Raw genomic sequence first — 17741 nt, forward strand, 5'->3', positions numbered from 1 at the left:
TCCAAGGGACTCGCAAGAGTCTTCTCCAGCACCAGAGTTCAAAAGCCTCAAGTCTTTGACGCTCGGCCTTCCTTATGGTCCAACTTTCGCAGCCATACATTGCAACTGGGAAGACCATAGCCTTGACTAAACGCACTTTTGTTGGCAGGGTGATGTCTCTGCTTTTTAGGATGCTGTCTAGATTTGCCATAGCTTTCCTCCCCAGGAGCAAGCGTCTTTTAATTTCTTTGCTGCAGTCCCCATCTGCAGTGATCTTGGAGCCCAGGAAAATAAAATCTGTCACTATCTTCATTTCTTCCCCATCTATTTGCCAGGAATTGAGAGGGCCGGATGCCATGATCTTTGTTTTCTTGATGTTGAGTTTCAAGCCAACTTTGGCACTCTCCTCCTTCACCCGCATCAACAGGCTCTTTAGTTCCTCATCAAATACTGGAAGCTAAGCAGGGCCCTGCTTAGGGCTTGGATGGGAGACCTCCGAGGTTGCTACGCAGAGGCGGGCAATGGATGCCTCTGAATGTCTCTTGCATTCAGAGGCCTCCCCGTGCCCCCAACAAATGCTGCCCTCCTGTGCCCAAGCTGGGTCCTTGCACGGTTACCCCTCCTCACGGTCGGGTGTTCGGGGATTGGCGGGTTGAGGGGGCAGCCAGGCGATGGGGGTTTCCCTCCAGGTGTCCGCGGACTACAATTCCCATGAGCCCCTGCCAGCTTTGCAGTTTGGCGCCCCCTGCTGTCAGGTGCCGTGAGCGGCGACGGACGAACCAAGCAAAGGCGAAACTTGCCAGCGCCTGCGCCCGGGTCCCTGCGCGTGAAGAAGGAAGGGCCCCCCCGGGGCTCCCCAAGGGCCACGTGGCCCCGAGGAGGAGGGGCGGCCCTGGGGCGATGGGCGCGGCGGGGCTGTGGGGGCGGCTGGAGGCGGGCGGGGCGGCGCTGCTGCGGGGCTTCGTGGGCGCGGGCGAGGAGGCGCTGCTGGCCCGGGAGCTGGAGCCCGCCCTGCGCCGCACGCCCTACCAGGAGCACCACTGGGACCAGGTCAGCCGCAGGGGGCGGGGGGGGGGGGTCGCGCTTGCTCCGGGGAAGAGGCGGCGGGGGGGGTCACTTATGGGGCGGGGGGGGGTCTGGCGGGGGGGGGCCGTGCCGGTCTGAAGCTGCAGGAGCCGCTCCGAGGCCCCCCTGGGAGACCCCCCGAGTTGCCGTCCAGGGGCGACGCAAGTGGCCACGCAGCCCCCTCTCCGGGGAAGGGTCCCCGCGGCACACGCAAGCCCAGCCCTTCACGGGTCTTCGCCGGGTCCCCGACCCTGCCTTTGCCCCGGGTTACCTGGACCCCCCAATCCTGAGCTCCGACTAGCCCACCTGGGCAACTGAAGCCCACCCCGGCCGCTGGGCGAGGCGGCCTTGTGTCCGGGAAAGTGCCTGCCCAGAAGTCCACCTTGTTGCTCTTCAAGAAGCCCCTGGACGCCCACGGTTGTGATTTCTAATGGGGTTTTATTGGGGAGGTTTTAATGGACCATTGTCACCCACCAGGAGCCGGCTCCGGGAGTAACAGGGAATAAAAATTAAAATAAACAAACTTGGTCCTGTTGCTGCAGACCACAGGGTGACCCACCTGTTGTTTATAGTTTGTTTTTCTTGCAAAAACTTAAAAACAGACAGACAAGCTTTGCCCCAGCTCTGTGCTTTAGGCTTTGCCCACCCTTCCTTTGAGGCTCCCATGTTCAGTGTAGCTTAAAAGTTGCCTTGTTGGGAGTTCTTATGTCGGAAGGCATCAGGCGACCGCATTGCATGCTCAGGTGGGTGATGGGGACTTTACCTGCAGCACTCTGTCCAGTCACCTGTTGAGTGGGGAGCCTCCCCGTCCTTCAGAGCTGCCTGCAAAGGGGGGGGGGGAGGTGGCTCTCCCTCCTTCGCTCCCTTCTTCTCCCAGGCCGTTCACCCTCTTTTCTCCCCACTGCAGGCGATTCACAGATATCGTGAGACGGAGAAATCGCACTGGAGCCCGGAGAGCGAGGCCATCTTGCAACGGGTCCGGGATGTGGCGTTCCCTCCCCATGTGCCGCAGCTGGCCCAGGTTCACGTCCTGGACTTGGACAAAACGGGCTACATCAAGCCCCACATAGACAGCGTCAAGGTAACCCAGTGTGGGAAGGTGAAACTCACCTTTGGGTTTCCTCACTAAAAGAGCCAAGTTTATAAGCACAATTTTAGCACAGCAGAGTTAAGCAAAGAGTCCAAAGAAATTGCGTAAAACTGTTTCAAACAGAGCATGTCCTTTATTTAGGAGGTGGCACATGAGCCACGTTCTGGAAACTGGGGCCCTTATAATTTCTTTTTGATTTTCCTCTGCGAGTTCTGCGGCTGCACCATCGCTGGCCTCTCCCTCCTCTCCTCGAGCGTGATGCGCCTGGTCTGTGAGAAGAACCCGCAGGAACGGGTGGATCTGCTGCTGGAGCGTCGCTCCCTCTATATCCTCAGGTAACTAGAGCGAGAAGGCCCAGCTTTTGAGAGCCAGCTTGGTCTCGTGGTTAAGAGCAGTGACCTCAGAGTGCTTTTAGCTTTCTTTGTAATAGTCTACACATTGCATTGATGAGATCCAGTTTGGTGCGGAGTTCTCCTCTAATCTGGAGAACAAGGTGTGATTCCCCCCCCCCCTCCTCCACAGGCAGCCAGCAGGGTGAGCTTGGGCCAGTCACAGTCCTCTTAGGGCTGTTCTTGCAGAGCAGTTTCTCTCAGAGCTCTCTCAGCCACACCTGCCTCATAGAGGGTCTGTGGTGGGGAGAGGAAGGACCGGTGATTGTAAGCCGCTTTGAGACTCCTACAGGTAGTAAAAAGCAGGGTACAAAACCCCCAGCTCCTCTTCGTCTTTTTCCCTGCATAGGACAAGATTCCTTCCAAGTTGTGTTAATGTACAAGTCAAGGGGCGTGGCTCAGGGGCAGAGCCTCTGCTTGGCAGGCAGAAGGTCCCAGGTTCAATCCCCGGCATCTCCAGTGAAAAGGACCAGGCAGGAGAGGATGGGAAAGGCCTTGGCTCAGTGGCAGCTGCCAACCTGAGCAGACAATACTGGCTTTGAAGGATTAATATTTTTATTATTCGAAAGCTGTCTTCACGTGGGTATGTTGTGTGATTTCTTCTTTGGGTGAAGGGGACCGGCTCGCTATGAATTCACCCACGAGATCCTTAGAGATGAGGAATCCTTCTTCGATGGCCAGAAGGTCCCCCGAGAACGACGCATCGCCATCATCTGCCGGAACCTGCCCCTGTTGCAAGCATAAGACTGAGATCTGCGGGGGCCGACCGCTCTCCCCAGCCGGGATGTCGGGTGCTTCCCTGAGCACAGCGGAAGTCTGCTCTGTGGTTCCTGAGAGGCGTCCAAGAACTAAGGTGGTGTTCTGGATACTGCCCAGTCCCGATAAAGGACTAGCAGGGGCAGTGGTGTGTTGAGGACCCCTGGCAAGCGTCTGGGGGGTGGGGGTGGCATAGGCTCCCTTGTTCTTGGCCAGATATTGTTGGTCTCAGGAAATAAAAACCTTTTGGAAAGACAAATTCCCAGTGCCTCGTATGACTTGGGTACACAATAATAATTTATTTTATTTTCTCTAGCATTGAGACAAGAATGAGGAGCCACGGAGAAAGACCGGAGGTTCGGCTAAAGCCTTATCTGGGTCACAGTGCGACCGTGGGCGGGGGTCTCGTGGCAGCACTGCTGGGCTGCTAGCACGGATCTCCGTCTCCCAAGATCTGATGCTCAACTCCAGGGCTGCAAATGGTGTCCTTGTTTCCCAGTGACTGGCGGACACATAGATGCCATTCTTCCTTAATGCGAGTCTCGTACCCATCTCCGTGGCCTGCTTGGCCCGAGAAATAAGCAAATAAATACAGGGAGGCGGAAAATGGCTATCCCTTCCCCTATTTGGGGGAAGAAATAAATAAGTTACAAATCATAAATATCTCAGCAGGGTTAATGAGCCCTCGTGTCAAATCATCCGTTCCTCCGACGTCACTCAGAGATTGGCTGGAGGAACCAGGGATGCTGTTGCCCCCCCCCCCCCACAGCCCGGGTCGATTTCTGGGGAGGTCGAGCTGGCACATTCTCTAGGGCTGTGCCAGAAAAAAAAAACAGTATTTTTCAGGTTTGGGTATATTGAACAATATCAGTATTTCCTGATGTCCCCAAATCCCAAAACTGGTGGGGTATTCAGAGTCGGTAAATCTTTGGGAATGCTGAATTTTTTCACCTCCATTGTAGCCTATGGCAGGGGCGACCAGCCTGTGGCTTTCCAGATGCCCATGGACTACAATTCCCATGAGCCCCTGCTAGCACTGGTAGACACTCAATGGAAATTGTAGTCCATGGACATCCGGAGAGCTACAGTTTGGTCACCCCTGGCCTGTGGGGACCATTATATTCTATGTAGCTGAGAGCTTTTAAAGGCACTTTACCTGTGACCTGGGGGTCCAAAAAACTCCCTAATATTTTTGGGGCTTTGGGGATTTGGTCATTTTGGATAGCCAAAGAATAACAGAAAATAAAGATCCAGCTGAATGGATACCTGAAAAATGCCGATTAGGCATTTTCGAGGTACTTTTTCAGACCAGATAAGCCGACTGTGCCCCCATCCCTACTTGGCCCCCCCTGTGGGGCCGCCGTTCCTAAAGCTGGCTACTCGGAGCAAAGGGCGAAATGGGGCAGGGTCCGAATGCTTTTGTCTGTGGGGAGGGTGGGGCTGCAGCCCGGACAAGTCGCTCGTGCCGTCCCCCTCCCCCTCCGCAGGCTCTCACCCCATGCAGCTGCAGGAAGAGGCCGAGAGCTTCTCCACCTCGTGCCACTGGTGCGTGGCGTCCAGAAAGGCCACGTCCTCGTAGAGGGAGGGCCGGCAGCAGGGCTCCCCCCGGGCCGGGATCTGGCTCTTCTGCAGCAGCAGGGAGAGGGTCATGTCGTGGTTGCTGCGGGCTTTGGGGCAGCTCCCGCCGCAGTACTTGAAGAGGATGGTCTCCTCGGAGTCGTAGCCCAAGCCCAGGTCCTTGACGCGCACCAGCAGGCTCCGGAGGTGGCACGCCTGCTCTTCGGGCTGGTCCCGCACGTGGCGCTTTGGGCGGCTGCCGGAGGGGCCAGCGAGACCTCTGGGCGGGAGGCAGCCGAAGGGGCCGTGGAGGAGTTCGCTGGTCTGAGGCGCGCCTTTGGGGGGATGGGCTTCTGCAAGAGAGCAAAGGAAGGCAGCCTTTTGTTGTGGGGGTGTCCTAGAGCAGGGGGCCCGCGGCATGGCGCCCACCTTTCCTTGAGCCCAGGAAGTGTTTTTGGAAAGATTTGGGGCCACCTGGGCTTTTGGTCAACAAGGCTTCAGGATTGGAGATCGGACTGACTGCTAGTTTTGGCAGAATCTGCCCCCACGGCCCACGGATCTCCACTGTGTGACGGAAGGGAAGGCACCAGAACTGCTTCAGGCCTAGACTGGCTCTCAAGGCTCTGCTCCCAAAAATGCTTCCAGGCCAAATGGTAGCTCTCCAAATGTTCATGGACTACTATTCCCAGGGGTTCATGGGAATTGTAGTCCACAAACATCTGGAGAGCCGCCACTTGGACACCTCTGCCATATAGTCAACGTGACCCTATCTTTTAGATTTAGCTATCTGCAGAGTGGGCCAAACTTCACAATTAGAATATAAGAAGGCCTTGGTCTAGTTACGAACAACCAGCATGCCTGATAGCTGTTTCCTTTCTCTAAGTCAGTCCGAACCAAAGCTTCTTCCTCTTAACCTCAGACCTAGCTACGCTTCCTCCGTGTGAAGCATTGCCTTGTTGGTGAGCCAAAGGCATGAAAGATGCTTATTCACCCCCCAAACACACAAAACCCCCGCTTTCTCTTCATGACAATGCTATAGGCATTGCGTACCAATGCAGTTGTCAAATACTCCTCAGAAGAAAGCTGGGAACCCCGTTCTCTAAAAGCACTCAGGACCAGCTGCTGGAAAGGCCCCGTCCCTTTACCCCCACCCAGCCCCTTGCAAAATGAGCATTTCCAAAGTTTTCTGACCCAGGGTGATAACGCAGGCATGTTGCGGATAAAGGACATTAAAAGGGTGCTGCTGAATCAGAATGAAAACTGGGCATCCCAGACCCCCCAGTGTGGGCAGGGGTCCCCCCTCCCGCCGGTTCCAGTCCCCAAAAGGCAAGGAGCTGGAAATAAACATGACCATACATCATCTGGAAGTAACATGGCACATTGGTGATGTTAGGGGGGAGGGGGGCAAAACTGGTCCTTCAGATGTCCATGGACTACAATTCCCATGAGCCCCTGCCAGCAGCCCACCCCTGCTCTATATTAAGCTACCATAGAGGCTTTGCCTACCATCCGGAGTGTCACCACCGAAGTCCCCAACATGCCTGCGTTACTTCTGGATGACGTTGGCACGCTGCGTTTATTTCCGGCTTCTTCCCTCCCTGCTCCAGATAAGTCCCCCCCCCATCCCCTGCCGGCTGGTCCGACAGACCCATCTGGTGGAGCATTCTGCCCCCAGAGTGGCCACTATAGCTGCCTGTAGGCAGTCCGCAAGCAGGTTGACTGCCACTGAATCCTCCCGCCCATGCGTCTGGAAACCACCTCTTCTTCAATTGCTATGAATTGTCCCTGGGACTGGGGAGAGGGCAGACATCCATCATGACTCCTCACCCTCAATAGCCACATTATCCATAACATTATCCATAACTTTTGCAGAAGTGCTTCTTGTGGCGCAGGGTTGTAAGGCAGCCAACATGCAGTCTGAAAGCTCTGCCCATGAGGCTGGGAGTTCAATCCCAGCAGCCGGCTCAAGGTTGACTCAGCCTTCCATTCTTCCGAGGTCGGTAAAATGAGTACCCAGCTTGCTGCTGGGGGGTAAACGGTAATGACTGGGGAAGGCGCTGGCAAACCACCCCGTATTGAGTCTGCCATGAAAACGCTGGAGGGCGTCACCCCAAGGGTCAGACAGGACTCGGTGCTTGCACAGGGGATACCTTTACCTTTTGCAGCCTTCCAAATTGGTGGCCATCGCTACATCCTGCAGCAGCCAGTTCCACAAGTGAACTACGCCCTGTGTGAAGCGATACTTCCATTTTTTGGTCCTGAATCTCTCACCTGTCCGCTTCAGTGGATGGCCCCAGACTCTAGTATGATGGGGGGGGGGGGAAGAAGTTTCTCCCTGCCAGTTCTCTCCACCCCATCCATAATTTGATAGACCTCTGCCGTGTCTCCCTTTACTTGCAAAGGGAAAGGAGAAGGAGAGACCTGATTTCCTCCAGTCGGGAACTCAGTTGTGGACTGGGCCACAGCAAGTTTGAGCCTTCAGTGAATGAGGAAAGGAGAACCAGCTTGCCTTCTCCCCTCGTTGGCCACCCGTCCCCCTGGGGTCTTCTCTCTGCCCATTAGCTCCTAACCACCCATGTCCAGCCTCCTGTGAGTCTTACTCCCCCTTGCTGGCCCTGAGGTCTCGTCCGCCCATCCTTCCATTGCCAAAACCTCCTGTGTTCATCCGGTGCCACGGCCAGATAGCTTGCCCCCTCCCCACAAGCCCCCTCCCTCATAGCTGTCCCCCTCCTCAGGCAAGGAGTTCCCAGGATAGCCCCGTCTCCTGCCTTGGGTCTGAGCGATATCTGGCCCTCTCGCTGAATCCTAAGTTGAAAAGATGCTGGCCGGTCTTTTCCTTTCTGCTCATCTTTGATGCTTGAGCCTGGAAGTGTCACAGTCTCTCTGGTGCTCCTAGACTGGCCTTGCTGATGTGATGCATGAAAAAGCTCCATGGCCTCTTCTGGCAACCCTTGGAGCTCTTCTGGGCCCCACTTGAAGGAAGCCACGCCGTTCTGGATGGGCATCGCAGCAAGGGGCTCAGCTCTTGTACAAAGGATGCTGGGACCACTGGGAGAACCTCATCACGTCATTCCCTGCCTTGGGTGGTCCAGGTGAGCCTCATCTCTCCAGGTCTCAGAAGCTAAGTGGGGTCGGCCCCGGTTAAAACTTGAATGGGAGACCACCACAAATGCCAAGGCAGGCAAGGGCCAGATCTTGGAAGCTTAGGAGGGTTGGCCCTGATTGGTCCCTGGATGGGACATCACCAAGGAGTTCCAGAATGGCTATGGAGAGGCGGGCAGGAGCAAACCACCTCCGAGTGCCCTGACTGGGATCGTGTCTGAGCTCAGAAGCTAAGCAGGGTCAGCTCCGGTGAGTATTTGGATGGAGACCCCCAAGGAAGCCCAGGGCTGCAATGCAGAGGCAGGCCAGGGCTAATGACAGGAAGCCCCTATGGGGATGCCATCAGTTGGCAGTAACCTTCCCGCCCTTCCCACCCCCCTTGTGCCTTCCCTTCAGGAGGCCCTGGGGTGCCCCTCTGAGCTGTCTGCTGCCCAATGGTCATACCTAGCGATGTCTGCGGGGCGTCTTGGATCTTCATTCCCGGCTTCCGCATCACTCTGTCTCCAGCAGGTCGAGAAGAGATGAGTTGGAGCAGCAGGACGAGGCTGAGGAGCCGAAGGGTGCCCATCCCTTCCCCGGTTATGTGGCCAAGTTCTATAGGGAAGAGGGCTCCTTCCCCCTGATTTATATCTTCTTCTGTGGGGACTGTGGGAGGGAGGAGGGGGGCTCTCCAGCGGGAGGGCAGGCATTAACCCTCGCTCCTGTGAACGACTTCCCAGGGAGAAAGGGCCCGTAAATCACGGCAGCTTTCCAGAGATGCTTGGGCAGGCTCCAGCCGGGAATCTCTCGAGCTTTGTGGGACCCCTCCTCCCCTCCTGAGGGAGGCAGCCTACTCCGAGGTAGCCCTCTCCAAAGTACTACGGGGGTCCACGTGCAGGAGCAGCTAGACAGGCACAGATCAGAGGTCTCAAGGCATGGACCAGAAAGTGGGGTCACGTGGGAGGCCGGGTGGGCTTGAGGCAAATTCTGAGTCCATTCAGGCACCTTTAAGATCAACCAGGATTTATTCCAGTTATGCGCTTCCGTGTGTCCTCAGAGACAATGTCAGGGAAGGGAAGGAAACAGCTCATATTTAGCAGCCAAGTGTCGGAGAAAATTCACATGCAGCATAACGAAAATGGGTAAGAGATTCCCAAGATAAATAGGAGGGGGGAAAAACAGCTATTTGAATTTTATGTATGTACACCTGAGCTTGAATTGCTGGGGGAACCTTCGGGGTGCAGTAAAGGTGAACTCATGAAGAGAATAATTGAGCAGATGCGTAGTCCATTGCTGCCAGCCGTTAGAGGAGGAGGAGACCTCGCCCTCCTGCGCCCTTCTTAAAAGTGCCACTGGACGCTAGATGAGAAAGCAGCGCTGGGATTTGATTGGCCCTGGGAAATGTCCTGGGACAAATGAGACTGGCTTCCTTTTGATACCAAAAACTGGAGAACCAGCTTGGTGGAGTGGTTAGGAGTGCGGACTTCTAACCTGGCATGCCGGGTTCGATTCTGCGCTCCTCCACATGCAGCCAGCTGGGTGACCTTGGGCTTCCCACGGCACTGATAAAACTGTTCTGACTGAGCAGGAATCTCAGGGCTCCCTCAGCCTCACCTACCCCACAGGGTGTCTGTTGTGGGGAGAGGAAAGGGAAGGTGAATGTAAGCCGCTTTGAGACTCTGTCAGGTAGAGAAAAGTGGCATATAAAGACCAGCTCTTCTTCTTCTCTCTCAGCCCCCCCTCCCTCACAGGGTGTTTGTTGTGAGGAGAGGAAAGGGAGGGCGATTGGAAACCGCTTTGAGACTCCTTCTAGTAGAGAAAATCAGCATCTAAGAACCAACTCTTCATCTCTCAGGGCTGTTCTCACAGAGCAGTTCTGTCTGAGTTCTCCCAGCCTCCCCTCCCTCACAGGGTGTCTGTTGTGGGGAGAGGAAAGGGAGGGCGATTGGAAGCCGCTTTGAGACTCCTTCAGGCAGTGAAAAGCGGAGTAGAAAAACCAACTCTTCTTCTTCAATCTCAAACAGTTAAACTACGAGGAACCAGAATCCTTGAATGGAAATTCCTGGAGCGGATTGTGCCCAGACTCGCCGTAGGGGGATGCCTTTACGAGGAGTGGAGGGGGAGGAGAGGGCAATGCCATAATTTATGACCCCGCAGAACATGCCAGGCGGGCTGGCCGGCCCTTGCTTGGACGCCACCTCCTCCTGCTGCTAGCTGACCAGACGGCCGGAAAGAGGGACTCCCTTTCCCTGTGCTGATGGATGGGGAGAAGAGGGAGCCAAGCCACTTGCTTGGACTGTGCTGATGTTCCAGAGCTGGAAATACCCTGGCCTTCACAGGTGGGCCTTCCTCAGGACAACAAATGAAGCAGTGGGCCCTCAGCAAGGGGCAGGTGTGGCTTGGGAAGAAGCCGCCTGGCTTATTCAAACCCATCTGAGCAGTGTGCAGCTCCTTGGTTCCTCCGGGGCTTGATCTGGGGCCATCCATTCAGTCTGGGAAGGACTCTACCATCAGTCAGATATTCCTTGCAAGACTCTCGGAAATGCTGTGCTGGGTCAGGCCAACAGAAGAGTTTCTCTGGGCCAGACGCCAAAGACTGTACTAGGTGTCCGAAACCAGGGTTAGAACTAGGGAGTAGTAGTAGTAGAAGAAGAAGAGTTGGTTCTTATATACCACTTTTCTTTACCCAAAGGAGTCTCAAAGTGGCTTACAGTCGCCTTCCCTTTCCTCTCCCCACAACAGACACCCTGTGAGGGAGGGGAGGCTGTGAGAGCCATATTACTGAAGAAGAAGAGTTGGTTCTTATAAGCCGCTTTTCTCTACCCAAAGGAGTCTCAAAGGGGCTTCCATTCACTTTCCCTTCCTCTCCCCACAACAGACACCCTGTGAGGGAGGGGAGGCTGTGAGAGCCATATTACTGAAGAAGAAGAGTTGGTTCTTATAAGCCGCTTTTCTCTACCCAAAGGAGTCTCAAAGGGGCTTCCAATTGCCTCCCCTTTCCTCTCCCCACAACAGACACCCTGTGAGGGAGGCGAGGCTGAGAGAGCCCTGAGATTACTGAAGAAGAAGAAGAGTTGGTTCTTATATGCCACTTTTCTCTCCCCGAAGGAGTCTCAAAGCAGCGTCCAATCCCCTTCCCTTTCTTCTCCCCACAACTGACACCCTGTGAGGGAGTTGGGGCTGAGAGAGCCCTGAGATTACTGAAGAAGAAAAAGAGTTGGTTCTTAGATACCGCTTTTTTCTACCCAAAGGACTCTCAAAGCGGCTTACAGTCGCCTTCCCTTCCTCTCCCCACAACAGACCCCCTGTGGGGTGGGTGGGGCTGAGGGAGAGAATTAGGACTGGCCCAAGGCCCCCGGCTGGCTGTACGTGGAGGAGTAGAGAATCAAGCCCCACTCTCCGGATCAGAGGCCACTGCTTTTAACCATAACCCCCTCACCCAGGCATCCTGCAGGAAAGCTCATGAGATGTAACCTCCCCACATTAATTTGGGGAGGCCCAATAACCAGGCATCTTCTGAAAGGTCCAGGCTCTCTGTGTCTTTTAAAAGAGGCAAGACGGGTAGTTTCCGTGGCCCTGGCCTGCTGATAACCCTGAACCAGAGAGAGAGAGAGAGAGATTGAGGAGGCTGCTAGGCGCTCTGCGTGAGTGGAGAAGGGGTGTCACAGAGGGCTTTAAGAGAAATCAAGGAATTGCTAGATCGCTGGAGCCCTTTCGGTCACAGCATGTGAAGGGAAAGATGAGGAGTCTCCCTTATAATGTTTTGTTTCAATGGAACGGAACCCTCTCCATCTGAAATGAGTCACCAATGGAGCATCTAGAATGTTGTTTTCACATTTTTGAGCGATGCGCCTCCTAATCGTGCCAGAGGGTTTGGGTCCAGCCTATAGCCACCCATAACTTATCACCCTTAAGTTGGAGAGTTCTTAGAAGCATCATAATTTAATCCAACCACCATCCCTGCGGCATTCAAAAACTTTAAATTTCATTGCCCGCCATTTGGGCAGGTCTCTCGCGGCCCCTGAAGAATAAACGTCAGATGGAACCAGGAGCCCATTAAACCCCCAGCTACTTGGGGTGGAATTCCACGCCTTGTATGTTTACGGGACATCCAAATGACAGCAAAGCAGACACATATTTATCTGAAATCCCGGGTCACTGTTATATCCAATTATTCTGTTATAACATCGGAGGCAGACTGCCTTGGCACCAATCCTGCCTGATCAAGAGTGTGTTTAATTGTCCTGACAGGATAATCTCTATCAGCTAGGTGTTGTCTAACCTCGTTTTTAAAATATTATAGTTTTGCTCGTATGATGAATTCCTTTCGAGTCTTAAATTCGGCCTGCAGGATAAGTTATTACACGAGGGCAGGGAATGAAATGAAGAGAAATGCCAAAGTGAATTCCCGTCAGCTTTACCAAAACTCCCCAAGACAAGTGGTGACACCTCAAAAAACCTCCACAACCATCTAAGAATCCTTGTTAGTGTTAAGATGGCACAGACGGGGGGATGGATTGTATCGACCGGAGTCCAAGAATCCTCGCCATCTAGAAGTCAAAACCTGTTTTTAATGCTTATAACATTTATCAAGTACTATTCACCCCAAAACAACTGGGCAAAGGATCACAAATCACCTGATCGTCCAGGAAAGTCACAAACAAATTGGCCATCCAGGGAGAAAAGGATTGCTGGAATCAGCTTCTCTAGTATGAAAACAGCGTCGTTTAGAAACAGTTCCAGAAAAAGTAGCAGAGGCCCTGGGTCTAAACTGTGTGGGTTTAATCAAGATTCTTTAACCTCTTGAGCCTTCTCACGGGGAATGCAGATATAAAGACCCATAGTGCAGGTACCAAAACCCTGCAGAGGAGAGACGAAAGCCTTCAGCTTGGCTTATGCTGCCCTTTGAGTACTCCACTTCTGTTCTTAGGAACAAGGAGTTTCAAAAGTGATCAGTGTATTAGTCCAATTTGAGAGGTAGAACAAATTCAGAGTCCAGGGGCACCTGTAAGCTGTTTTCAGGCACTTGAAGTTATCCATGGACACACCAGCTTACACCCGGAATTAAACTATGTTGGTCTTGCAGGTGCCCCTGGACTCAAATGTCATCCTAGAATCCCTTAAGTCATCTCTGCTCTTCAGGAATTTATTTCTTCTATGCTATTCTTTACACGGTTCCCAAGATGACATCAGTAAAAGAAAGGGACAATCATAGAATCATAGAGTTGGAAGGTATTTCCTGGGTCATCTAGTCCAACCCCCTGCTCAATGCAGGATCAGCCCAAAGCATCCTAAAGCATCCAAGGAAAGTGTGCATCCAACCTTTGCTTGAAGACTTCCAGTGAGGGGGAGCTCACCACCTCCTTAGGCAGCCTATTCCACTGCTGAACTACTCTGACTGTGAAAAACGTTTTCCTGATATCTAGCCTATATCGTTGTACTTGAAGTTTAAACCCATTACTGCGTGTCCTCTCCTCTGCAGCCAGCAGAAACAGCATCCTGCCCTCCTCCAAGTGACAACCTTTCAAATACTTAAAGAGGGCTATCAACCTCTCAACCTCCTTTTCTCCAGGCTGAACATTCCCAAGTCCCTCAACCTATCTTCATAGGGCTGGTCCCTTGGCCCCAGATCATCCTCGTTGCTCTCCTCTGCACCCTTTCAATTTTGAATTAAAACAATAGAAACACGCCACATCAATCTGGAAAACAACACAAAGCAACCATGTAAAAGACAACAAAATAATCATAAAGTGTGATCTTAGACAGATGGGGAAAGAAACACAGTGGTTGTGTCTCAGTAGCATGCTGGTGACATTTAACTCCCAGGCTATTCAGTTGCCTATATTTGATTCACTGAGGACTAGAAAGCTGGTGTTTATTTCAAAGCATCACCAGGTAGTCAGTTAGGTGACCTTGGGCTCCCCACAGCACTGATAGAACTGCTCTGACCAAGCAGGAATCTCAGGGCTCTCTCAGTCTCACCCACCCCACAGGGTGTCTGTTGTGGGGAGATGAAAGGGAAGGCGATTGGAAGCCGCTTTGAGACTCCTTCTGATAGAGAAAAGCAGCATATAAGAACCAACTCTTCTTCTTCTTCTTCAGTAATCTCAGGGCTCTATCAGCCTCCCCTCCCTCACAGGGTGTCTGTTGTGGGGAGAGGAAAGGGAAGGCGACTGTAAGCCGCTTTGAGCCTCCTTCGGGTAGGGAAAAGCGGCATATAAGAACCAACTCTTCTTCTTCTTCTTCAGTAATCTCAGGGCTCTATCAGCCTCACCCACCTCACAGGGTGTCTGTTGTGGGGAGAGGAAAGGGAAGGAGACTGGAAGCCCCTTAGCGGCTCCTTCGGGTAGAGAAAAGCGGCATATAAGAACCAACTCTTCTTCAGTAATCTCAGGGTTCTCTCAGCCTCGCCTCCCTCGCAGGGTGTCTGTTGTGGGGAGAGGAAGGGAAGGCGATTGGAAGCCACTTTGAGCCTCCTTCAGGTAGAGAAAAGCGGCAGATAAGATCCAACTCTTCTTCCTCTTCAGTAATCTCAGGGCTCTCTCAGCTTCCCCTCCCACACTGGGTGTCTGTTGTGGGGGGATGAAGGGAAGGCAGCTATAAGGTGCTTTGAGACTCCATTGGGTACGAAAACCAGCTCTTCAGCTAACCAATTCTTGTGCTGACCTTAAAGCAGGGGTAGTCAAACTGCGGCCCTCCAGATGTCCATGGACTACAATTCCCAGGAGCCCCTGCCAGCGAATGCTGGCAGGGGCTCCTGGGAATTGTAGTTCATGGACATCTGGAGGGCCACAGTTTGACTACCCCTGCCTTAAAGTCACTAAAACAGAGAAAAAGGTTCCTTCCACTGCCCCAGCTCTAAAGTCCAAGAGAAAGATGCTCCCATTGAAACAGGAGGTTTAGGGGGGTGGAACCTGGATTGGAGTGGGGTTTTGGGACTGAAGGGATCTCAGTGGAATATAGAATGCCATAGAGATCTCCAGGACTCACCTGGAGATTGGCAACCCTAGGAATGCTGCCGTAGAGTCTTCCCTCCAAAGTATCTATTTCCTCCAGATGCTTCCAAACTTGAGGTCCCACGGGGAATCATAGAACCATAGAAGCATAGAGTTGGAAGGGTCCTCATGAGTCATCTAGTCTAGCCCCCTGCACCATAGGACACTCACAACCCTATTGCTGACAGTGTAACCTGCCAGGAGAAGGATCTGTCCAGCCGCTGCTTGAAGACGGCCAATGAGGGGGAGCTCCCCACCTCCTTAGGCAGCCCCTTCCCCTGCTGAACTAGACTCCTAGAATCCTAGAGTGGGAAGGGGCCATGGAGGCCATCTAGTCCCACCCTCTGCTCAACGCAGGATCAGCCTCCAGCATCCAGGAGAAGGATCTGTCCAGCCGCTGCTTGGAGACGGCCAGTGAGGGGGAGCTCCCCACCTCCTTAGGCAGCCCCTTCCACTGCTGAACTAGACTCACAGAATCCTAGAGTGGGAAGGGGCCATGCAGGCCATCTAGTCCCACCCCCTGCTCAGTGCAGAATCAGCCTCAAGCATCCAGGAGAAGGATCTGTCCAGCCGCTGCTTGAAGACGGCCAGTGAGGAGAGCTCCCCACCTCCTTAGGCAGCCCCTTCCATGGCTGAACTAGACTCCTAGAATCCTAGAGTGGGAAGGGGCCATGCAGGCCATCTAGTCCCACCCCCTGCTCAGTACAGGATCAGCCTCAAGCATCCAGGAGAAGGATCTGTCCAGCCGCTGCTTGAAGACGGCCAGTGAGGGAGAGCTCCCCACCTCCTTAGGCAGCCCCTTCCATGGCTGAACTAGACTCCTAGAATCCTAGAGTGGGAAGGGGCTATGAAGGCCATCTATCCCCACCCCCTGCTCAGTGCAGGATCAGCCTCAAGCATCCAGGAGAAGGATCTGTCCAGCTGCTGCTTGAAGACGGCCAGTGAGGGAGAGCTCCCCACCTCCTTAGGCAGCCCCTTCCATGGCTGAACTAGACTCCTAGAATCCTAGAGTGGGAAGGGGCTATGAAGGCCATCTATCCCCACCCCCTGCTCAGTGCAGGATCAGCCTCAAGCATCCAGGAGAAGGATCTGTCCAGCCGCTGCTTGAAGACGGCCAGTGAGGGGGAGCTCCCCACCTCCTTAGGCAGCCCCTTCCATGGCTGAACTAGACTCCTAGAATCCTAGAGTGGGAAGGGGCTATGAAGGCCATCTATCCCCACCCCCTGTTGAGTGCAGGATCAGCCTCAAGCATCCAGGAGAAGGATCTGTCCAGCCGCTGCTTGAAGACGGCCAGTGAGGGGAAGCTCCCCACCTCCTTAGGCAGCCCCTTCCATGGCTGAACTAGACTCCTAGAATCCTAGAGTGGGAAGGGGCCATGCAGGCCATCTAGTCCCACCCCCTGCTCAGTGCAGGATCAGCCTCCAGCATCCAGGAGAAGGATCTGTCCAGCCGCTGCTTGAAGACGGCCAGTGAGGGGAAGCTCCCCACCTCCTTAGGCAGCCCCTTCCACTGCTGAACTAGACTCCTAGAATCCTATAGTGGGAAGGGGCCATGCAGGCCATCTAGTCCACCCCCTGCTCAGTGCAGGATCAGCCTCAAGGATCCAGGAGAAGGATCTGTCCAGCCGCTGCTCGAAGACCGCCAGTGAGGGGGAGCTCCCCACCTCCTGAGGCAGCCCCTTCCACTGCTGAACTACTCAGACAGTGAATCCCCCCATATCTAGCCAATATCATTCTCTGCTTAGTTTAGAGCCATTAATGCGGGTCCTGTCCTCTGCTGCCAGCAGGAACCTTTCCCTGCCCTCCTCCAAGGGACAACCTTTCTGATACTTCAGGAGAGCCCTCCTGCCCCCTCTCGGCCTCCTCCTCTCCAGGCTGGACATCCCCCAGCCCCTCAGCCTTCCCCCCCAGGGCTTGTCTGATCTCCTAGAGCTGCCTCTGTGTTTACCCATAAACTTTCAGGGTCTTGCTTCCTTCTGGCTGCCTCCACCTCTTTCTGCTTCATCTCAGCGCCCGGAGAACAAGATGTGCTTTCGGTCTCTCTCTGTCTCTCTCTCTCTGCATCCTGTCTTTGACAGCCAGCCAGCATTCTGATTCTTCCTTTCCTGTCCTGCTCGGGGCTTCCTGGTCCACAAAGGACAGTCATTAGCTACCAAAGCAGCAAGACTCCTGCAGACCGAGCTCTTTAAGGCAGCAGTCCCCCTCCCCTGACGAGGGGCTTCATACACAGGGTGGCCAGTCTCTGGGTGGGGCTGGGAGTCCCCCAAGAATTTGGGCTGATCTCCCAGCTACGGTTCCCCTGGAGGAAATGGCACCCTCGGGGTGCAGCCAATGGCGTCGTATCACTGCCCAGCCCCCTCCCCTTTCGACATTCCACCCTCCCTAAATGCCACCCCCAAATCTCCAGGAATTTCCCAAACCAGAGTTGGCAACCTAAGCACACACCCCGTCTAATGAAAATGCTCCCCCTGGAACAGGGCACAGCAGCTGCAGGGATGGGCCATGCGGACGGAAGAGAAGCCCTCTTGAATCAGGCCAGGGGCCCCTCCAGACCAGCACTCGGTGTCACACAGGGGCCAACCCCCAGGGGACATCAGGAGGTTGATCAGTGGGGCTGGAGCTCTGGAATCCCTCCCATGGTTGGCCCCCAAGGAGCACCCCTGCCTGACATAAGAACATAAGCAAGGCCATGTTGGATCAGGCCAGGGCCCCCCCCAGTCCAGCACTCGGTGTCACACAGGGGCCAACCCCCAGGGGACATCAGGAGGTTGATCAGTGGGGCTGGAGCTCTGGAATGCCTCCCACGGTTGCCCCCCCCCAAGGACCAGGA

At 54.3% G+C, this 17741-nt stretch overlaps 2 protein-coding genes across 2 annotated transcripts; one reads left to right on the forward strand and one right to left on the reverse strand.

The window, feature by feature from the left end:
* The first annotated feature begins 347 nt into the window (after positions 1–347).
* On the forward strand, positions 348–3538 carry ALKBH7 (alkB homolog 7). Its single transcript, XM_077329832.1, has 4 exons — positions 348–1029; positions 1952–2125; positions 2345–2469; positions 3138–3538. The coding sequence occupies exons 1-4, from the start codon at positions 505–507 to the stop codon at positions 3265–3267; spliced, it is 954 nt and encodes a 317-aa protein (XP_077185947.1). The 5' UTR covers positions 348–504; the 3' UTR covers positions 3268–3538.
* Positions 3539–4770: 1232 nt separating this feature from the next.
* On the reverse strand, positions 4771–8606 carry PSPN (persephin). Its single transcript, XM_077324314.1, has 2 exons — positions 8383–8606; positions 4771–5189 (listed from the first exon to the last, which is right to left on the reverse strand). Exons 1-2 carry the CDS (start codon positions 8504–8506, stop codon positions 4771–4773), a joined length of 543 nt encoding a protein of 180 aa, XP_077180429.1. The 5' UTR covers positions 8507–8606.
* Between the last annotated feature and the right edge of the window lie 9135 nt (positions 8607–17741).

The sequence above is a fragment of the Paroedura picta genome, chromosome 3 (assembly GCF_049243985.1).
Source record: "Paroedura picta isolate Pp20150507F chromosome 3, Ppicta_v3.0, whole genome shotgun sequence".
Lineage (NCBI taxonomy): Eukaryota > Metazoa > Chordata > Lepidosauria > Squamata > Gekkonidae > Paroedura > Paroedura picta.

Excerpts from the sequence above, each read along its gene's own strand:
- ALKBH7 (XM_077329832.1), top strand. The coding sequence starts at position 505 with ATGCCTCTGAATGTCTCTTGCATTCAGAGGCCTCCCCGTGCCCCCAAC. Across the intron at positions 1,030-1,951 it reads AGGAGCACCACTGGGACCAG|GCGATTCACAGATATCGTGA; the intron begins GTCAGCCGCAGG and ends TCCCCACTGCAG. Across the intron at positions 2,126-2,344 it reads CCCACATAGACAGCGTCAAG|TTCTGCGGCTGCACCATCGC; the intron begins GTAACCCAGTGT and ends TTCCTCTGCGAG.
- PSPN (XM_077324314.1), bottom strand. The coding sequence starts at position 8,506 with ATGGGCACCCTTCGGCTCCTCAGCCTCGTCCTGCTGCTCCAACTCATC. Across the intron at positions 5,190-8,382 it reads CGCCCCGCAGACATCGCTAG|AAGCCCATCCCCCCAAAGGC; the intron begins GTATGACCATTG and ends GCTCTCTTGCAG.